This window comes from Protopterus annectens, chromosome 1.part2 (assembly GCF_019279795.1).
Source record: "Protopterus annectens isolate FY-2018-M chromosome 1.part2, PAN1.0, whole genome shotgun sequence".
Lineage (NCBI taxonomy): Eukaryota > Metazoa > Chordata > Ceratodontiformes > Protopteridae > Protopterus > Protopterus annectens.
This window is the reverse complement of record NC_056727.1, coordinates 919,956,870-919,973,679: the sequence shown is the minus strand read 5'-3', so window position 1 is coordinate 919,973,679 and position 16,810 is coordinate 919,956,870. Positions and strand designations below refer to the sequence as shown.

The 16,810-nt window shown below is 39.8% G+C and overlaps 1 protein-coding gene across 1 annotated transcript in view; it reads left to right on the top strand.

Moving 5' to 3' along the window:
• Window positions 1–16,810, top strand: part of LOC122791746 (nuclear RNA export factor 1-like) — a 603,159-nt gene that overhangs the window by 349,758 nt on the left and 236,591 nt on the right. The window contains exon 5 of the mRNA XM_044059662.1: window positions 11,460–11,532. Coding sequence (XP_043915597.1) covers window positions 11,460–11,532 — 73 coding nt within the window. The remainder of the gene's footprint in view (window positions 1–11,459; window positions 11,533–16,810) is intronic.

The window sequence follows — 16,810 nt, the reverse complement described above, 5'->3', positions numbered from 1 at the left end:
CTGAAGATTTCAAAAGGACTTCTCTCAACTGGCCACTCTTTTGTCTATTTCAAACGCATTGATGAGGTTAATCACTTATACAGCTGAAAGTATCTCATGGCCTGATGGTTCAGGTATTGCCATACAGAGATATGCCTGGATGTGGCTGTGCAACTTTGTGGAGCCCTTTAAGACATCTTTTATTAATGGCCCATTTGATGGCACTTCCTTGTTTGGGCCATCTTTTAAAGATACGTTTACCCGCAGCTAGAAAGATGGAAAAACCCTGTCTGCTTTAGGAATCAAGTTTTCTACCCCTCAATGGACCTTCTGTAGAAACCAGAGAAGGTGGTAAGAAGATGTGGTTCCATAAATCTCAGGGGCCTTTCCAGGATTCATGTGGGGATAACTCCTGCAATGACGGGGGAGGAAAATGTAATGATAGATGTCACCCTGGACGTACAGGAGGCCCTCAGAGCCAGGGATTTAGAGATTCCTTTTCATACAAGCCCTATCAGCACTCCCGAATGTCTGCCAAACTGCTCAACTCTGGAGGCAGTCGGGTTGATTCTCTTTGCACCTAGATGTCTGGACAAATATCACAAAAGATTTATGGGTGATAAAGATAATATCCAGAGGTTACTACATACCCTTTTTCTTTTCCTTCTTCCTCCTTGTTGGAGGAAAAAACTTCCCAATGTTCCACCCAGTCAGAGGAAAGAAACAGCACAAGAAATACAAAAGCTGCTAGAAAAAAGATTCATCCAGTAGGCCCTGCATCACCAGATAGGATTTGGAACTTGCTCATGCTTCTTTTTAGTGCCAAGGAAAACAGGGGACCTCGGACCCATTTTGGATGTAAGCAGTTTGAGCTAGTATGTGAAGAAGGCAAAGTTCCGAATGGTCACAGTTCAATCCATCCTGCCCTTTCTGTACAAGGACAACTGGGTGTGCTATATAGACCTTCAGGATACATGCTATCACATAAAAATAGACAGATGCTCTAGAAGGTATTTTCACTTTTGGCTGGGAGCCAGTCATTAACAACTCAGAGCTCTGCTGTTTGGACTCACCACGGCCCCCATGGTGTTTACCAAATGTATGGCAGTAGTAGCCGCTCACTTGGGACTCAAAGAATTCCAGGTGTTTCCATATATAGATGATTGGCTCCTTACTGCCTCCTCCAGGCATCAACTTCTACAAGCCAGCGTCTGTTTGCTCCAGATTTGCAATGCCTTGGGCATTTTGCTCAGTCTTGCCAAATCACAGCGTGCCCCAGTCCAGAGCCTGGAATTCATTGGAACTCTTCTGGACACTACGACTCAAGTGGCATCTTTATCCTTCCTCCACATTACTTCTATATGGTATCAGGTGCAGGATATCCTTTCTCATCCTTCTCCTCCAGCAAGGTTAGTGCTTCAAGGACTGAGGTCTATGTCAGTAGCCATAATACTGCTTCCCGTAGCACACTTCTTTATGTGAATTCTTCAGTGGACTTCAGCTGTACAGTGGTCCATTTTACATTAATCCCCGTCTTTTCAAATAAAACTCACCCTGATTTGCAACTATCACATTAGTTGGTGGATTCAGTCTGATGATATCTTTCTGGCAGACCTTTTGTTCTTCCTAATCTAATTGCCACAGTGATCACAGATGCTTCCCAGCTGGGAGGGGGGGGGCATTCCTTGGGAAGGATGGTCTAAGACAGGTGGTCCCCCAAGAGACCAAATCGCATATCAACCTTCTAGAGATGATAGATTCAGACAACATGTCAGTAATCTGGTACATCTTACCCCCTGTGCATAGAGGCTATGAAAATTAGGGAATGGGTGATCTCTTCAGACAGCTTTCTTATTGCAATGCACATCCTGGGGAAAACCAATGTACTGTCAGACAAACTAAGCAGATCTATGTTCATGCCTCATGACTGGTCTCTCAATCTGTCAGTAGCGAATATGATCTTCAGATGTTGGGGGCCAGCCTTGTTGCAACCTGTTTGCCTCCCCTTTCAACAACAAGTGCAGCAAGTACTTCGCTCTGATGCCCCCCTCAGCGGGAGTCACCGAAAGATGCTCTGCTTCACACTTGACCCTCGGGGTCTCCTTTATGCTTATCCTCCTCTTCCACTGATTCCAAAACTCTTACAGAAAGCAAGCAGACTGATAAGTTCAGTAATCCTCATTGCCCCTTCCGGCCTCGGCAGGTTTGGTTCCCCTGCCTATGGTCTCATTTTCATTATCCTCCATGGATACTGGAGCTTATCAGGATCTTACTCTCACCCGTCGGTGATCCAGCATCCCAACCTTCTTGTCCTCAAGTTAACCTCATGGTTTCCTCCATTTCCAGTAATACTTAGACAGTCCAGGCTCTTTTCCCTAGTTTGTGATATTATTTTGGCTTCACAAAAAACTTCCACCAATAAAGTGTATCGGAGTAAATAGAAAAGGTTTTCTATTTGGGCTTCTGACCAAAACATTGACTCTTTTTCGGCCCCCAACTTCTGTAGTTCTTCATTTTCTTACAATCCTTTTTAATGAAGGGGCCAGTTTTTTCTGCAATTAAACTTCAGTTAGCAGCAATTTCAAATTTCCATTCAGGAAATAAATGCTTCTCCCTGTCTTCTTCCAGATTGTGTAAAGCTTTTATGAAGGGCATTCTTCTTCTCTGATCTTCGGTAAAGGATCCTTCACCAGCTTGGGACCTTACTGTGATTCTTCAAGGTTTAACTCAGAAACCCTTTGAACTATCAGACAAATGTGATCTAAAATTTCTGTTATGGAAAACCTTTTTCCTGGTAGCTTTAACTTAAGCGAAAATAATTTCTGAACTTCAGGCTCTATCAGGGAACCTCCTTACATTATTTTTCATAAAGACAGGGTTTTTGTATGGATTAACCCTTCATTTGTGCCTAAAGTGGCTTCTGAAAATAACATCAACCAATGCTTTAATTTACCAGTGTTTTTTACAAATTTTTCCAGTAAGGGAGAGTACATGTTAAATCTCCATAATGTACATAGACAGCTATGTTTTTATCTTAACAGAACAAAACAGTTTAGGAAGTCAGATCAGCTTTTCATATCCTTTTCCTCAACTTGCCAGGGTCAGTAATTTTCTAAACTTACCCCAGCTAAATGGATTACAGAACACATTTCATTAATTTACTCTCAAAAAGGTTTAGTTTTACCAAGACCTCCCCAAGCTCATGCAGCTCAGTCCATGGCTACGTTGTGGCTTTTTTGGTCAAGGACTTCTGTTGATGACATATGCGCAGCAACCACAAGATCCAAGGCTTATATCTTCATGTTACATTACATTACAAGTTGGACATCATATGTAGAAATAGAGCCTCCTGTGGTTCAGCAGTGCTCCAGGATATCCTTCCATGAGGGCCACCCAAGGTTTATATAGCTGGGGAGCTGTCACATTAGTGAGGAAAAATGAAAAGGACAAAACTGGCTCTTAAAAACAACTGTGATTTTAGTTCCTGTCATTCTAAATAATTATTACAATGATCTACAGACATACTCTGATTAACCTTTTCTATCACTAAAAACATAAACTTATGAAAATCTGCACATCTTACACTATGTTTGGCTAATGTATTAGTCATATCATGCTTTTTGCTGGCCAAAACATATTTTCTTATTCTCCACGAGAATTTCCTATCAGTTTTTCCAATATAGAAACAGTCACAGTTTGTGCATGAGGCTAAATAAACTATGCCTTCACTATTACAATTAAATCTATCGTTGAAAATTAATTAAATTCACAATGCTTAAAATAAAAATTACTTGCAGTAATCAACCTGTTGATAGCAAAAGGTATTCCTTTCCTATACCTATGTGTATTGATGATCATTGTATTAGAAACATCATACAAAATAACTGGAAGGTTATTTTAGGTAATCAAGACTTATTAAAGGTAGCTGTATTACAACCACAAGTTGTATATAAGAGAACCAAAAATTTGAAACAGTTATAAGTACAAAGTCATCTTAAGAGTACTGATGTTCTTCATCTCACATTGCTGCAGTCCTTACACTTGGGTAGTCCGCTGTCCTCGGTCGGCCCGAATATCAAAGTATAAGGCTGACGTCGGTCAAGGCGCATTTGACTGACATCAGGACGTCAGGGTACAAATGCGCATGACCGACGTCATATCCTCAGTCTTTTTTGCCGCATGGTCCGATGCAGAAGCAGTATTGCAAGTGCCGGTTGGCGTTCTGAAATTTTTCGATTTCGGAGTTTCAGACCGAGTCAAAGTTGGCTAAGTACCCCGTTGGGGAATATTTTAGTTTTTTCTTGCCTCAGTGGTTTACCGCATAGAGACTATCATACTTTGTGTATTCCTTGTTTAGGGCCTGAGCATGACGTTGTTGGGTGTCGCTCTTGTGCTAGATTCAATAAGCGCACTATAAAGAGGAGATTAGATTGTGCCAGGTTAGTCTTCGGGAAGCGGTGCAATTATAAAATGCCGTCGGATGCTCCGACGCCCGCTTCTTCGAAGAAGCGCAAGGACAAAGCAGTTAAGCCTAGGCTAGAAGAACCGTCCGTACCGGACGCCGGTTCTTTAGAGGTGTCGGTGGAGCGGATGGTTCCACCGGAGGTTTCTTTGGGATCCCAGGGAGAGACTTTGTTATTGCAGGATGTGGCCTCTCAGGAGGCAGGTCAAGGTGATGGGGCTTCTCAGGTTACTATACTCCCCTCCCTGCCTAGGGTGGTTAGGCCCTCTCCTTCTGTTTCCAAGGCTTCTCCTAGAGGCAGGCCAGGTTTAGCTTCAGTTGGTGTCACCCCTAGTTCTTCTGGAACTGTGCCCAAGAAGCATATGCTTAAAATGGCAGAAGATTTGATTACTTTGATTAGGGGTTCTTTGCCCCCTCCTGATAAGAGACCTAGGGTGGAGCCTGAGCTAGGGAGTTTTGAGCAGGCTTCGGATGTTTCAGAGTCTTCGGCTGAAGACTTGCAGGAGTACTCTCCTTATTCTGATTCTGATGTGGATGATTCTACTCCTTCTGCTTCTCCTCCTGATGATTTTTCTTTTTCAGAGACTCTTCATTCCATGAGGGAGCATTTTAAGTGGGAAGGTCAGGACTTCTCTGATTCCAGGAAAAGGCTTAGGGAATTTTTGTTTTTACCCCAGCATAGGCCTTTGGCTATACCTCCTGTTTTTCATGTAGTGGAAGATGTTTTTACAGAGGCTTCTCTTAATCCTGATTCTTTGCCTCCTGCTCCTGTTAAACCGGATAGGTATTACAGGGTGCCTGAAGCTCATAAGTATCTTTTTAAGAGTCCTAGGGCAGACCCAGAAACTGTTAGCCAGGGGCCTAAAGGTGTTAAGGCTTCTGTTGTCAAGAATCTGGTTCCTGCAGATAAAGAGGCCAGGGCCTTGGATAGATGGGGAAAGAAAGTTTATACTTCTTCCACTCTAGCTATGAGGGCTTTGAATTGCCAGTTTCACATGTTGAAATACCAAAACTATCTCCTTTCACAATTGAAGTCTAAGGTTGATGCTCTGGCGGAAGGTATTGATTGTAAAGAGTTACAAGACTTAGTACATGTTTCTGAACAGGTGGGTAAGCATTCTTTGCAATGTGGTTTTGATGCTGTACAGGCCTCGTCTAGGGTGGCTGCCACTGGGTCAGTTCTTCGCAGGCACGCCTGGCTGAGGGATCAAAATTTATCTGACCATGTTAAAACAAGGATTTTAGATGCTCCTTTACAATCTGATGTGTTGTTTGGTTCTCCTGTTGAGGCAGTTTTAAAGAAAATGGAAGACAAGGCTAAGTCTATGCAGACTGTTAAAGATATTTTGCAGGTTCAGCCTCCAAAGTTTAGTAGAAATTGGCCTACTAAAGGGTGGACGTATCCTTCTTATGATTCCCAGTCTAGGGGTAGATCTAGACGTGGTAGGGGCAGAGCTCAGGGCTCTTTCAGGCCTAGAACAGGGAGTTCTCCTGCACAGTCTTCAGGTGAGGGCAGGGGTCAGTCCTTTCGTAAACAGACCCAATGACCTACCTTTTCAGCTGCCAGAGCCTTCTCGTCTGGCAGCACCTTTGGGAGGAAGGTTGGCACTTTTCAAAGAAAATTGGAGTTTAATTACCCAAGACAGATGGGTATTGGATATCATACACCACGGTTACAGGTTTTATTTCCATACCTTGCCTCCTTTCAGAGGCATGCCAGACGTTCCTCCTCAACAAAGAATAGAGGCTCACAAGCAAATTTCTCTGTTACTCCAACTAGGGGCCATACAGCCGGTCCCTATGCCAGAAGTGGGCCTAGGATTTTATTCTCGCCTGTTCCTAGTACCAAAGAAGGGGAACACGTGGAGACCAATTTTGGATTTATCTATCCTCAACACTTATCTGGACATTCCCAAGTTCAAAATGTTGACGTTACAACAGCTTTTACCTCTGCTGGGCAAAGATCATTGGATGGTAACTTTGGATCTCAAGGAGGCTTACCTTCATGTTCCTATCAGACTAAGTTGCAGGAAGTATCTGCGTTTTCGAGCTGGAACTTCTCACTATCAGTTCTCTGCATTGCCCTTTGGCTTATCTACTGCGCCCAGAGTGTTCACGAAAGTTCTGGCTCCAGTGATAGCTTTCTTCAGGCTAAAAGGAATTCAGATCTATCCTTATTTGGACGATTGCCTGATTCTGGCTCAAGGAATGGAAGAGCTTCTTCATCATTTGGAATATGTGATAGCAGTGCTAAGATGCCTGGGGTATTCTGTGAACGAAATAAAGTCCAGTCTAGTACCCTCTCAGGACATGTGCTTTCTGGGTGTAAGACTGAATACAGCATCCCAGATAGCCTTTTTGACCCCGGACAAACAAAAGAATCTTTCCCTTTACTTCCATCAACTTTCTCATCAGTCCGGGCTGACTGCAAGGACAGTCCTTCAAGCCTTAGGGTTCATGGCATCTTGTATTCTGGTGCTTCCCAATGCCAAACTGCATATGAGGAAGCTGCAATGGTATCTCAAAAATGTATGGACACAGCACTGCCAGGATCTGGACACTGTCATTCAAATAATACCTTGCATTCAAAAGGAATTTTTGTGGTGGGCTCAGGAATGTCACCTAAACAAGGGACTCTCTGTGACCCGGCCAGAGGCGAGTCAGATTTTAACGACAGATGCCTCAGACAAAGCTTGGGGAGCTCATCTAAATGGAAAGTGGATACAAGACAAGTGGCCTGCCAGACTACAACATCTACATATCAACCTGAAGGAGATGTTAGCAGTCCAGTTTGCATTAATAGCTTTCAAGGATTTACTTCTTCCAGGGCAGGTGTTGATTCTAACAGACAACACAACTGTCATGTGGTACATCAACAAGCAAGGGGAACACATTCTTATCCTCTATGCAGGCAAGCAATGATTTTGTGGGAGACTGCTCTCAGTTTACAGCTCAATCTTCAGGCAAGGTTTCTGCCGGAGCACAGAACTCCTTAGCAGATGTGTTGAGCAGACGAATTATGGATCCCCACGAGTGGAAATTGGATCCTCATGTATTTCAGAAATTGACAGTGTCATGGGGAACTCCAGACATAGATCTGTTCGCTTCTCCACTAAACCATCAGCTGCCAAAGTTTTGCACAAAAGGTTTCATCCCACAGCTTGGAAAGTGGATGCTCTTTCTTTCAATTGGAGCAATCTTCATGTGTATGCCTTTCCACCTCTGCCTCTCCTCCCAAAGGTACTTCTAAAGGTCAGACAGGACAAGCCAAGGATGATTTTAATAGCTCCAGATTGGCCTCGACAGCACTGGTACCCATTACTGAGAAGTCTGGTACGGAAGCCTCCATGGCCTTTGCCTTCGATTCCACACCTGTTGTCCCAGGAGGACAGTCATTTGCTCAATTTCAAACTTCACTCTCTTCACCTAACAGCCTGGCATATTCTGTTTTGAACCATAGAGGGTCTCAACTTCCACAACAAGTTTTGAATGTGATTTTGGAAGCTAGAAGGCCTAGTACAAGGAAAGTGTACGCAGATAAATGGAAGAGATTTTTATTTTGGAGTGCAGCAAAGGATTTTGATGTTTCTGAGCCTAATTTAAGTGTGGCTCTTCAATATCTTACTGAGTTACTGGACAAAGGTTTGTCCTTCTCTTCTATTAAGGTTCATGCTGCAGCAATTTCAGCTCACTATGACTGTGACCCACCATTGTTTTCTCATCCTTTGTTCAAGCAATTTCTTAGAGGGGCAAAGAATATAAGACCCCCACGTAGAGCTCCTACTCCTGCTTGGGATCTCAATTTTGTGTTGGAGAAACTCACTCTACAACCTTTTGAGCCTGCAGCTACTACTGAGTTGAAATATTTATCATGGAAGACTGCCTTTTGTTGGCCATTACCTCTGCAAGAAGGGTTTCTGAATTACAGGCCCTTATGGCGGTTGAGCCTTTCTTAATTTTCCATAAGGATAGGGTATCTTTACGTACTAATCCTTCCTTTATGCCTAAAGTGGTTTCTAGTGTGGCTTTAAACCAAACTATTCATTTGCCTACTTTTTATGCAAATCCCCAAAATAAAGGGCAAAAGATTTTGCATACTTTAGATGTACACAGGCAGTTGCGATATTATTTGGACAGAACTAAAGGGTTCAGGCAGTCTCAGCAGTTATTTGTTTCTTTTGCTTTGAGTTCTCAGGGCAAGCCTGTGTCAAAACAAACTATTTCTAAGTGGATTGAGTTTTGCATTGCTTTCTGTTATTCCCATCATGGCAAGGAGATTCCAGCTGGGATTAGGCCTCATTCCACTAGGGCTACTGCCACTTCGACAGCTTATATTTGGGGGGTGGCAACCAAGGATATTTTGGAGGCAGCTACTTGGAGTTCAGTGCATACTTTCTCTAGGCATTATCACCTACCACTTTACTCTAAATCCAGGGCTGGTTTTGCCACTGCTGTTTTGCAGGGCATTTTGGCAGCTCCTGCTTCCTTATAGTTTGGCCATCCTCCCTTACCTCTGCTTTGGGATTCTACCCAAGTGTAAGGACTGCAGCAATGTGAGATGAAGAACATAGTACAGTTTTGTACCTACCATAAATGTAGATGTTCGAAGATCCACATTGCTGCAGTCCAATTTACCCTCCCTCCTTCCCCTCTGTAGTTAGAGGTGGTTGTGTGGGTTGGGTTGTAAATATTGTGTATATTGTATATATTGTACATATAATTAGTGCAAGGGTGGTTGGTTGTTTGTTTGCTGTCTTTTGGTTTTGACCTTTATTTTTAGGGTCTTCTGACATCTGGGGCAAGAAAAGACTGAGGATATGACGTCGGTCATGCGCATTTGTACCCTGACGTCCTGATGTCAGTCAAATGCGCCTTGACCGACGTCAGCCTTATACTTTGATATTCGGGCCGACCGAGGACAGCGGACTACCCAAGTGTAAGGACTGCAGCAATGTGGATCTTCGAACATCTACATTTATGGTAGGTACAAAACTGTACTTTTCAGTGAAATCATCATTTGGAACGGCTCCCTGCTAGCAAATTTTGCAGGTATATAAATATTGCAAGTAATTTTTATTCTAAACATTGTGAATTTAATTTAATTTCCAATGACAGATTTAATTGTAATAGTGAAGGCATAGTTTATATAGCCTCATGCACAAACTGCGACTGTTTCTATATTGGAAAAACTGTTAGGAAACTCACAGAGAATAAAAGAACATGTTTTGGCCATTAAGAAGCATGATATGATTAATGTATTACCCAAACATAGTGTAAGTTGTGCAGATTTTCGTAAGTTTATTTTTTAGTGATAGCAAAGGTTAATCTGAGTATGTTTTTAGACCATTTTAATAATTATTTAGAATGACAGGAACTAAAATGACAGTTTATTAAGGGCCGATTTCCATCCAGGGCTTAACGAAACGATTTCTGTAAAGGGTCTTCTTAAATAAAGATTATTTGAGTTTTTATATACATGATTCATTCATATTAAATATTTTTAAATGCTTTTAGCATGGGTAGTAGGTTTTAAATTATTGTATGATTTCAATTGGATATTAATAAGTGATAGCATCCTCTAGTTTTGTATTTAACATGTATTGGATGGTTTAAATGTATTTCTGATGAAGTTCTCAAAGTAAAGAATGAAAGCACTTAGAACATTTTGAGTCTTGGTTTATTTTTCTTATTTTAACGGTTTTGAGTTCTCACTTTGTTCTAGCAGTGTGATCAAGGGTTTGATGCTTCCTTGAGTTGATACACTGCTTCAGTGTTTCATTTTTTTAATCAGCTGGGAGCACATTTGACTTATTGTTCTTCCTCTACATTGCTGGAAGTCATGTTTTACACAAGAGCTGGAACTTGCACTGTTTTTTGCTGACCAGCTGTAGGATTCTTCCCAGACAGTGTTTTTTCACCTTTTGTGGTGGATTTTCTTTTACGTTCTGTAAATTTCTTCTTTGCTGGCATCCAAGTAGTGTACATACTAGCCAGTTACTGAAATTTACCCAAAAAGCCAAAGTCACTGGCTCTCTTTTCTGAGTTTCTGTTTTCACTCTGGGAGAGATGAAATTAAGCAGCTACTCAGTGTGCAGCCATCTTGGAAGAAGTCTGTCTCATTGTGTGAAAGAACCACAGTTAGGTTATCTCTTGAAAAAAAGATAACTTTGTTTCTTCTAACTGAAAAGGATTTGTCTTAGATGCAATAAATATCATTCCTGAATGTAATGAATAGCAAATGTACATAAGATCTGCAGCTATTTTAGGTACATATTAGTTTTATTTTCAAGAGTAACGTTGGAGCACTGGATGGTTTAACTGACTTGCGGAGAGTAGTGCAGTGAGCAGGTTTAGTTTATGAGGAAATAAAATACATCTCTGTTACCAAATGTAGATCATCTGTGTTCATATACTTTGCTACCAGGATCAGTTGCTGTCCCCATTTCTTTGAAGCAGGAATGCTATTGCTATTTTCACTGGTTCTTCACAGAGTAGGTGATAGGAATATGAATAGTCTCAAGGTCATATTTAATTGAAGCCTACTTTAAAAATAACATTCTTGATAGTAAATAATTTGAAATGGGTAGGAGGAAGTAGTCATGAAGAGAATGTCAACATAGTACTTGTGTTAAAATGCAGAATGTATGTATTGACTTGAAGCATGTTTTGTCCCTGATAAGTGTACTACATGGGACCTCAGTTTAATGACTCATTCAAGGGACAATACACTCAGGAGTGCAGCAACCTACACTGGGTACAAACATTTTTTTTTAATTTTCCCCTTGTGTAGGCATAAGAGGACATGGACTGAGTTTTGATGTAAATAATTTATTGTTTAACTAAATGTTGTCCAGTGATCCAATGTCAGTCTTGTAGTCCAAATGCTGCAAGCACAATACTGTAATATTTATGGTAAAGAAATGTTAGAGTTGTAGCATTCCCTAATATGTGCATTTTCATTCCCTGAAACGTACAGCTTTTCAGTATGTGTTTAATAGTTGTGTTGTTTCCTTTCTAGTTGGACAGAGCTTCAACTCTACAATCAGAGCTTTTTACAGAACATTTGTGTTAGTACCAGGAAGCAGTGGAAGGTAAGAAGTTGTATATGTAGTAGTTGTATAATCTTTGTACTGTTTCTGTAGGTAGAATAGTTAGATAAGCCATCCATCACATAACACTTCAGCAAATTGTCATTCAGTTTCTCAGTGGATACTTTATGTTCCTTTCTCTTGCAGACTGTCGTATTGGCATTCATATGTTTGTTGACTCAGTGGAGAAGGGAGTGTCCTCACACTCCTCGTTTCATTCCCATTCTCATCCATTTAAAGTGCTGCTAAACTGAATAATGTGAAATTTTTATGTATTTTGCCTCAGTCTGTTACAGATCTGGAGATAGATTAAATTCTCATTTATGTTTCTGGGGCATGTGTTGTACTATTTCATATGGTTAGAGAGTTGTAGTCCTTTACTGGTACATACCACCAGTAGTCTTATATAGTCCTTTCAGAGGAATTATTTGCCATTTGGTTATGAAAACGTATTTTGCTTATATTATTAATTCATAATGGGAGTGTGGGCTTGTCAAGTTGGGAGAGTCTGTGCAGGTGATAGGATATACAGGGCAAAAGATTATAAAAAATGAAATATTTTCCATATTTGCAGTAATGAATCCAAAGTGGAGAGAGCTGCTGTCATTTTGTGAGAGCCTGTGCAAGCAGCTAATATTATAAATAAGTGGCACTGAAACACTTGGGCAGGAGAAAGAGAACATGAAATGTAACCATGTATCTGAGGTATATTGTATTAATATTAGCATTATTCTATTATTGAGACTAATATCTCATGCTCCATAGTTGGGCGTTAGAAAGAAAGGTGAAATCTGGAAGACAAAAGGACATGGTAGGTATCAGCAAAGAAAACATCAATGTGAAAATATCACCATGGGATGTACTGGGCATGCCTCACTTAACAGATTTTGTGAAAGTTTATGACAATATGAAATATTTTTCATATTTGCATTATTACATCAAAAATGTAGTATACTGCTGTCATGTTGGGGCAGGGGGGTACTTGTGCAAGAAGTAGTTGTTTTGAAAAAAAAAAATGGCGCCAAACACATTTGGGTAAGACAGATGCAGCATAGGCCCCTTGCAAGCATTGGATGTTGAGAAAAAAATGGCATTAAACACACTGTAAGAAAAAGATAGTAAGAAATAAAACTGTGCATGTAAGGTGCACTGTATTAGTATTAATATTATTCTGATAGAGACAGACTACTATCTCATTATCAGTACATTGTGCAGTAGGAAGCAAGGTGGCATCTACAAGTTGATAGGATATGGTGTAAAACATCTTACTGTGGACGTATATGTTTTGAGTTAATGAAGTTTGCTTACAAACAGTTATAAAAAGGGAAAGAATTTATGGTATTTACATTAGGGAAAACATAAATGGAGTGTGATACTGTCATGCCAGTGGGGACCTATGCAAGCATTGTATGTTAGAAGAAAAATAATGCTACACAAACGTGGGTTTAACAGACATAGCCATAGTTATAAGTCTTTGTTTGAGGTGCACTCTATGAACATTTAAAAGTATTCTAATAATTAGCCTAATAGCTCATGAATGGTAGGTTGTTTTAAAGAAACAACTTGCCATCTAAAAACTGATAATTTGTAAGCAAGAATACATGCATAATGAAACAGTGTGGGTTGCAGAGAGTTGTCAGAAATGTTTGCAAAATGTTTTGAATGTTATGATGTATTCTGTATTTACATTAATTATGGAGAAAGAAAGTGTGAAATTGTCATGTTGAAGATGGCATGTACAAGCAGTGGATGTATTCTGTATTTACATTAATTATGGAGAAAGAAAGTGTGAAAGTGTCATGTTGAAGATGGCATGTGCAAGCAGTGGGTGTTAGTTAAAACCTGACATTAAAATGTGGTGGGTAATCTGAAAGTGTGCATAAATATAACTGTTTGTTTCCTAAAGCAGTTATGAATATTAGCTGTATTTTAATATTTGTATTAATTCTGTAACAGCTCTGTGACCTGCATTGTCTTTTGTCATCAGTCTCCCAATTGGCAATTAGATAATGCTCATAGTGGACATTCTATCAGTGGAGTAACTGCTTCTGATGCTTGTTTTAGGGTTGTAACCTTGATGGACATATTCATTGTGGCCACTTAAACTTCAGTACATACCGTTACTAAACACTAGCATTCAGCCCTCTTTTCCAGGAGTAGAGTTTCTTTGGCTTCTGACTCCTTGATCATATGAACTGTTTGCCTTTTGCTTCTCCCTTCCTCCCTCTAGGGATTTGTAGATACTGTTTACCCAGTTGTCACCCCACCATGCAGAAGCCCTTGAAGTAAGACATAACAGATAATATGAGTATCCCCCATAACAGGTGTTGTTCAAGAAGATATCATATGTTGAATACTTTTACCCTTCTTTCACCCCCACCCCCAATCTGTCTCAGTCATTCTTGTTTCCAGGTGGGTCTCTTCAGCTACCTCATAAGTAAATGCAGTACTCTGTTATATTAGTGATAAATAGGTTTTATAAAAGATTATGTTCCACTGATGGAGCTACAATCTATCGGGCTTGTCTGTTAACTGAGTCAGGTTATTGAGTCATATGAGCTGGTCTGTTCATATATTAATCTGACCAAAGAAATTCATGTATAAGTATTCCAGCAAAATAAAGTTTATTTCTGTTTTTATTTTTTTTTTTTGGGGGGGGGGTACTATAGACAGTGTGGTAGGAGTATAATTACTAGGTATATAGTTGTCATGTTACGTTTGTATTATTAGCCATTTAGGGAACTTGGCTGAGGTGACAATAAGGACTGTAAAAATCTTAGATGCAATTGTGATTTTTGAAAATAACAGTGTCAGTGCCACAAGAGGCAGTACACTTACCTTTAGTGCAGAAGGAAACACACCATAAAGACAGATTGCTGACACTGCAGTGCAGCATAAAGGGGGACGTCCTAGTCCTGAATGCATCATTCTTCAGCTAACATGTTAAACCAAGGCTCCATCTGCCTGTATTGGTGAGCTCAGGTGGATATAAAGGATTCCACAGCACCTATTGAAAAGAGTAGGGGTGCTTTATTTTACGCAATATAAAAACATTATTTACACATTCCACTTATGCTGTGCTGATAATGCCATAAGAAGGCTGAAACATGTATGTCCACAGCTATTGGGGTTTGGCTTTATTGGCCTGAATTTGCCCATAAATAGACTTAAAAAGAAAAAAAAGTCATGGACAGGGTTGGGAGGGTGGCCTAATGTTTAAGGTGTTTGCCTTACAAACACAAGGTGCAGGGTTTGAGTCTCACAAGGGATAATTGGCTAGGCTTAAAATGTCTCGCAAGGGCAGTTAGCTTAGTACTAATCTATAAACCTATGAACATTCAGAATTGCCATATAGCTAAAGCACCTGATTTTGCATGTATCCCATGTTGCCTCTAATACAGAAATCACACAGTGGAAAGTCTACTGATTGTTTTTTTTTTTTTTTTTTTTTTTTTTTTGCTTGACCTTTTAACTCATTGTTTCAAATTTTATCCTTAGGAAAGACACTTCATTCATTGAAAAATACACCCCCCCCCCAATTTTCACCACATCACCTAAACCCTTACGTTTATCCTTATTCAAGGTCATTCCCATTTCCATTAAACATCCATTCGAAAAAACACTTCCCTCATCCTTATTTTGTTCTTAGCAACTACAACTGTATTGTCTGTTTATCAACACAGCTGGAATCACCACCTCCTTTTGCATCATGTATCCATCATCTTTCACTTTATAAGCCACTTTGAAGGGATTGTCAGCAGACAAAGAAGACATTCAAGTCTTCGGCATTGGGACTACAAATAACAGCACTGATCAGGGAGAGCTATCTTTAGATACAACATGTGTTTTCACTTTTGACTAGTTAAGCAAACATATGAAAAATCTCAGATCATGTGTATGGCACCCAAGGCTTTTTAAGGCATATTAGAAAAGGGTATTGCCCCAAGAGGCCCAAGGATTTGTATTAAACCTTTAGTTGGCCAACCTGATGATACACTTCTAACATCTTGGTCTGATATTCAGCAAAAAGCCTCCACACAGTTTGTCAAAACTTTACATGAGTATTATGAACGCAGAATAGATATACACATATCTGAGGTCACTCAGATTTCTGAAAAAGCTAAATCTTTTGAGGGTTCATCGATTTATAAACAGTGTTTTGACAAACTAATTGAGGATTTACTACAGTTTGAACAGGAATTAAAAGATAGGAAAATAACTAAATTGAAAAGAGATTTAAGGGATTATAATTTGGGGAAGCCCTTTGAATATGTCAAAAGTACTAAAAGTGTTAAGTTTGTCCAAAAAAGATTCATTGCCTATGGGCTAAAAGAGGAAAAGAAGTAAGTCAATTCTCAAAAAAAAAGGTCAGTAATACGTCTGGTGCAGATTCGTCCTCATACACTGACACATAAATTGACAGATAGCCGACGTCACCAGCCCACAAGAAATCTTCTACTACTGAACAGGATAAGGTAACACAGGATATTGATTCAGTCCCTTTATCCATAAGAAAAAGGGGGAGTAGGAAACATAAATCTAAACACAGCCATATATGGCTCTCTGGAAGCAATGTTGAATTTTCTGAAACTCAGATAATTTCAGCAAACAATGTTATCAGTATTTCATCGGCTATTTTGTCTGAATCTGATTATGTGATAATCAATAAAGGTTTGAATTTTATCTCTGGGTTTTTTGTGTCAGAAGATACTTTTGTTGAGGACTTATAAGCTTTCTGCAGACTGCTTAACCTTAAATTGCATTTTCAGGATACTGAATTGGATAATGGGCATACGGACAGTAGCAGTTTTAAGTTTCATAAATCCACTTTTGTTCCGCCTGTGAACAAAAAATGTGGAGGTGTTTCAAAACTGTATATTGAAAGAATTGCACTTTGGCTTTAACCATCATAAAAATGTTTCTCCTTCCAATTTGACATCATTGAAAATAGGTGCTTTGGAGAATTTAAAGAACAACAAAAATATTGTCATTATCCAAGCAGATAAAGGTAGTGCAACAGTAGTAATGGATAGATCCATATATGTTGAGGAGGCTGATAGACAGCTACAAGATGCTAGATTTTATACATGCATGTCCTATGATCCCACCACTAGATTTAAAAATGAAATAGATTTATTTTTGGAGTCTACAGTTAGTGAAGGCATTATAGATAAATACACATTATTTCATTTAAAAGTAAAAGATCCCTGTCATCACAATATTTTTATCTTCTTCCAAAAATTCACAAAGATATTAATAAACCACCAGGGAGACCTATAGT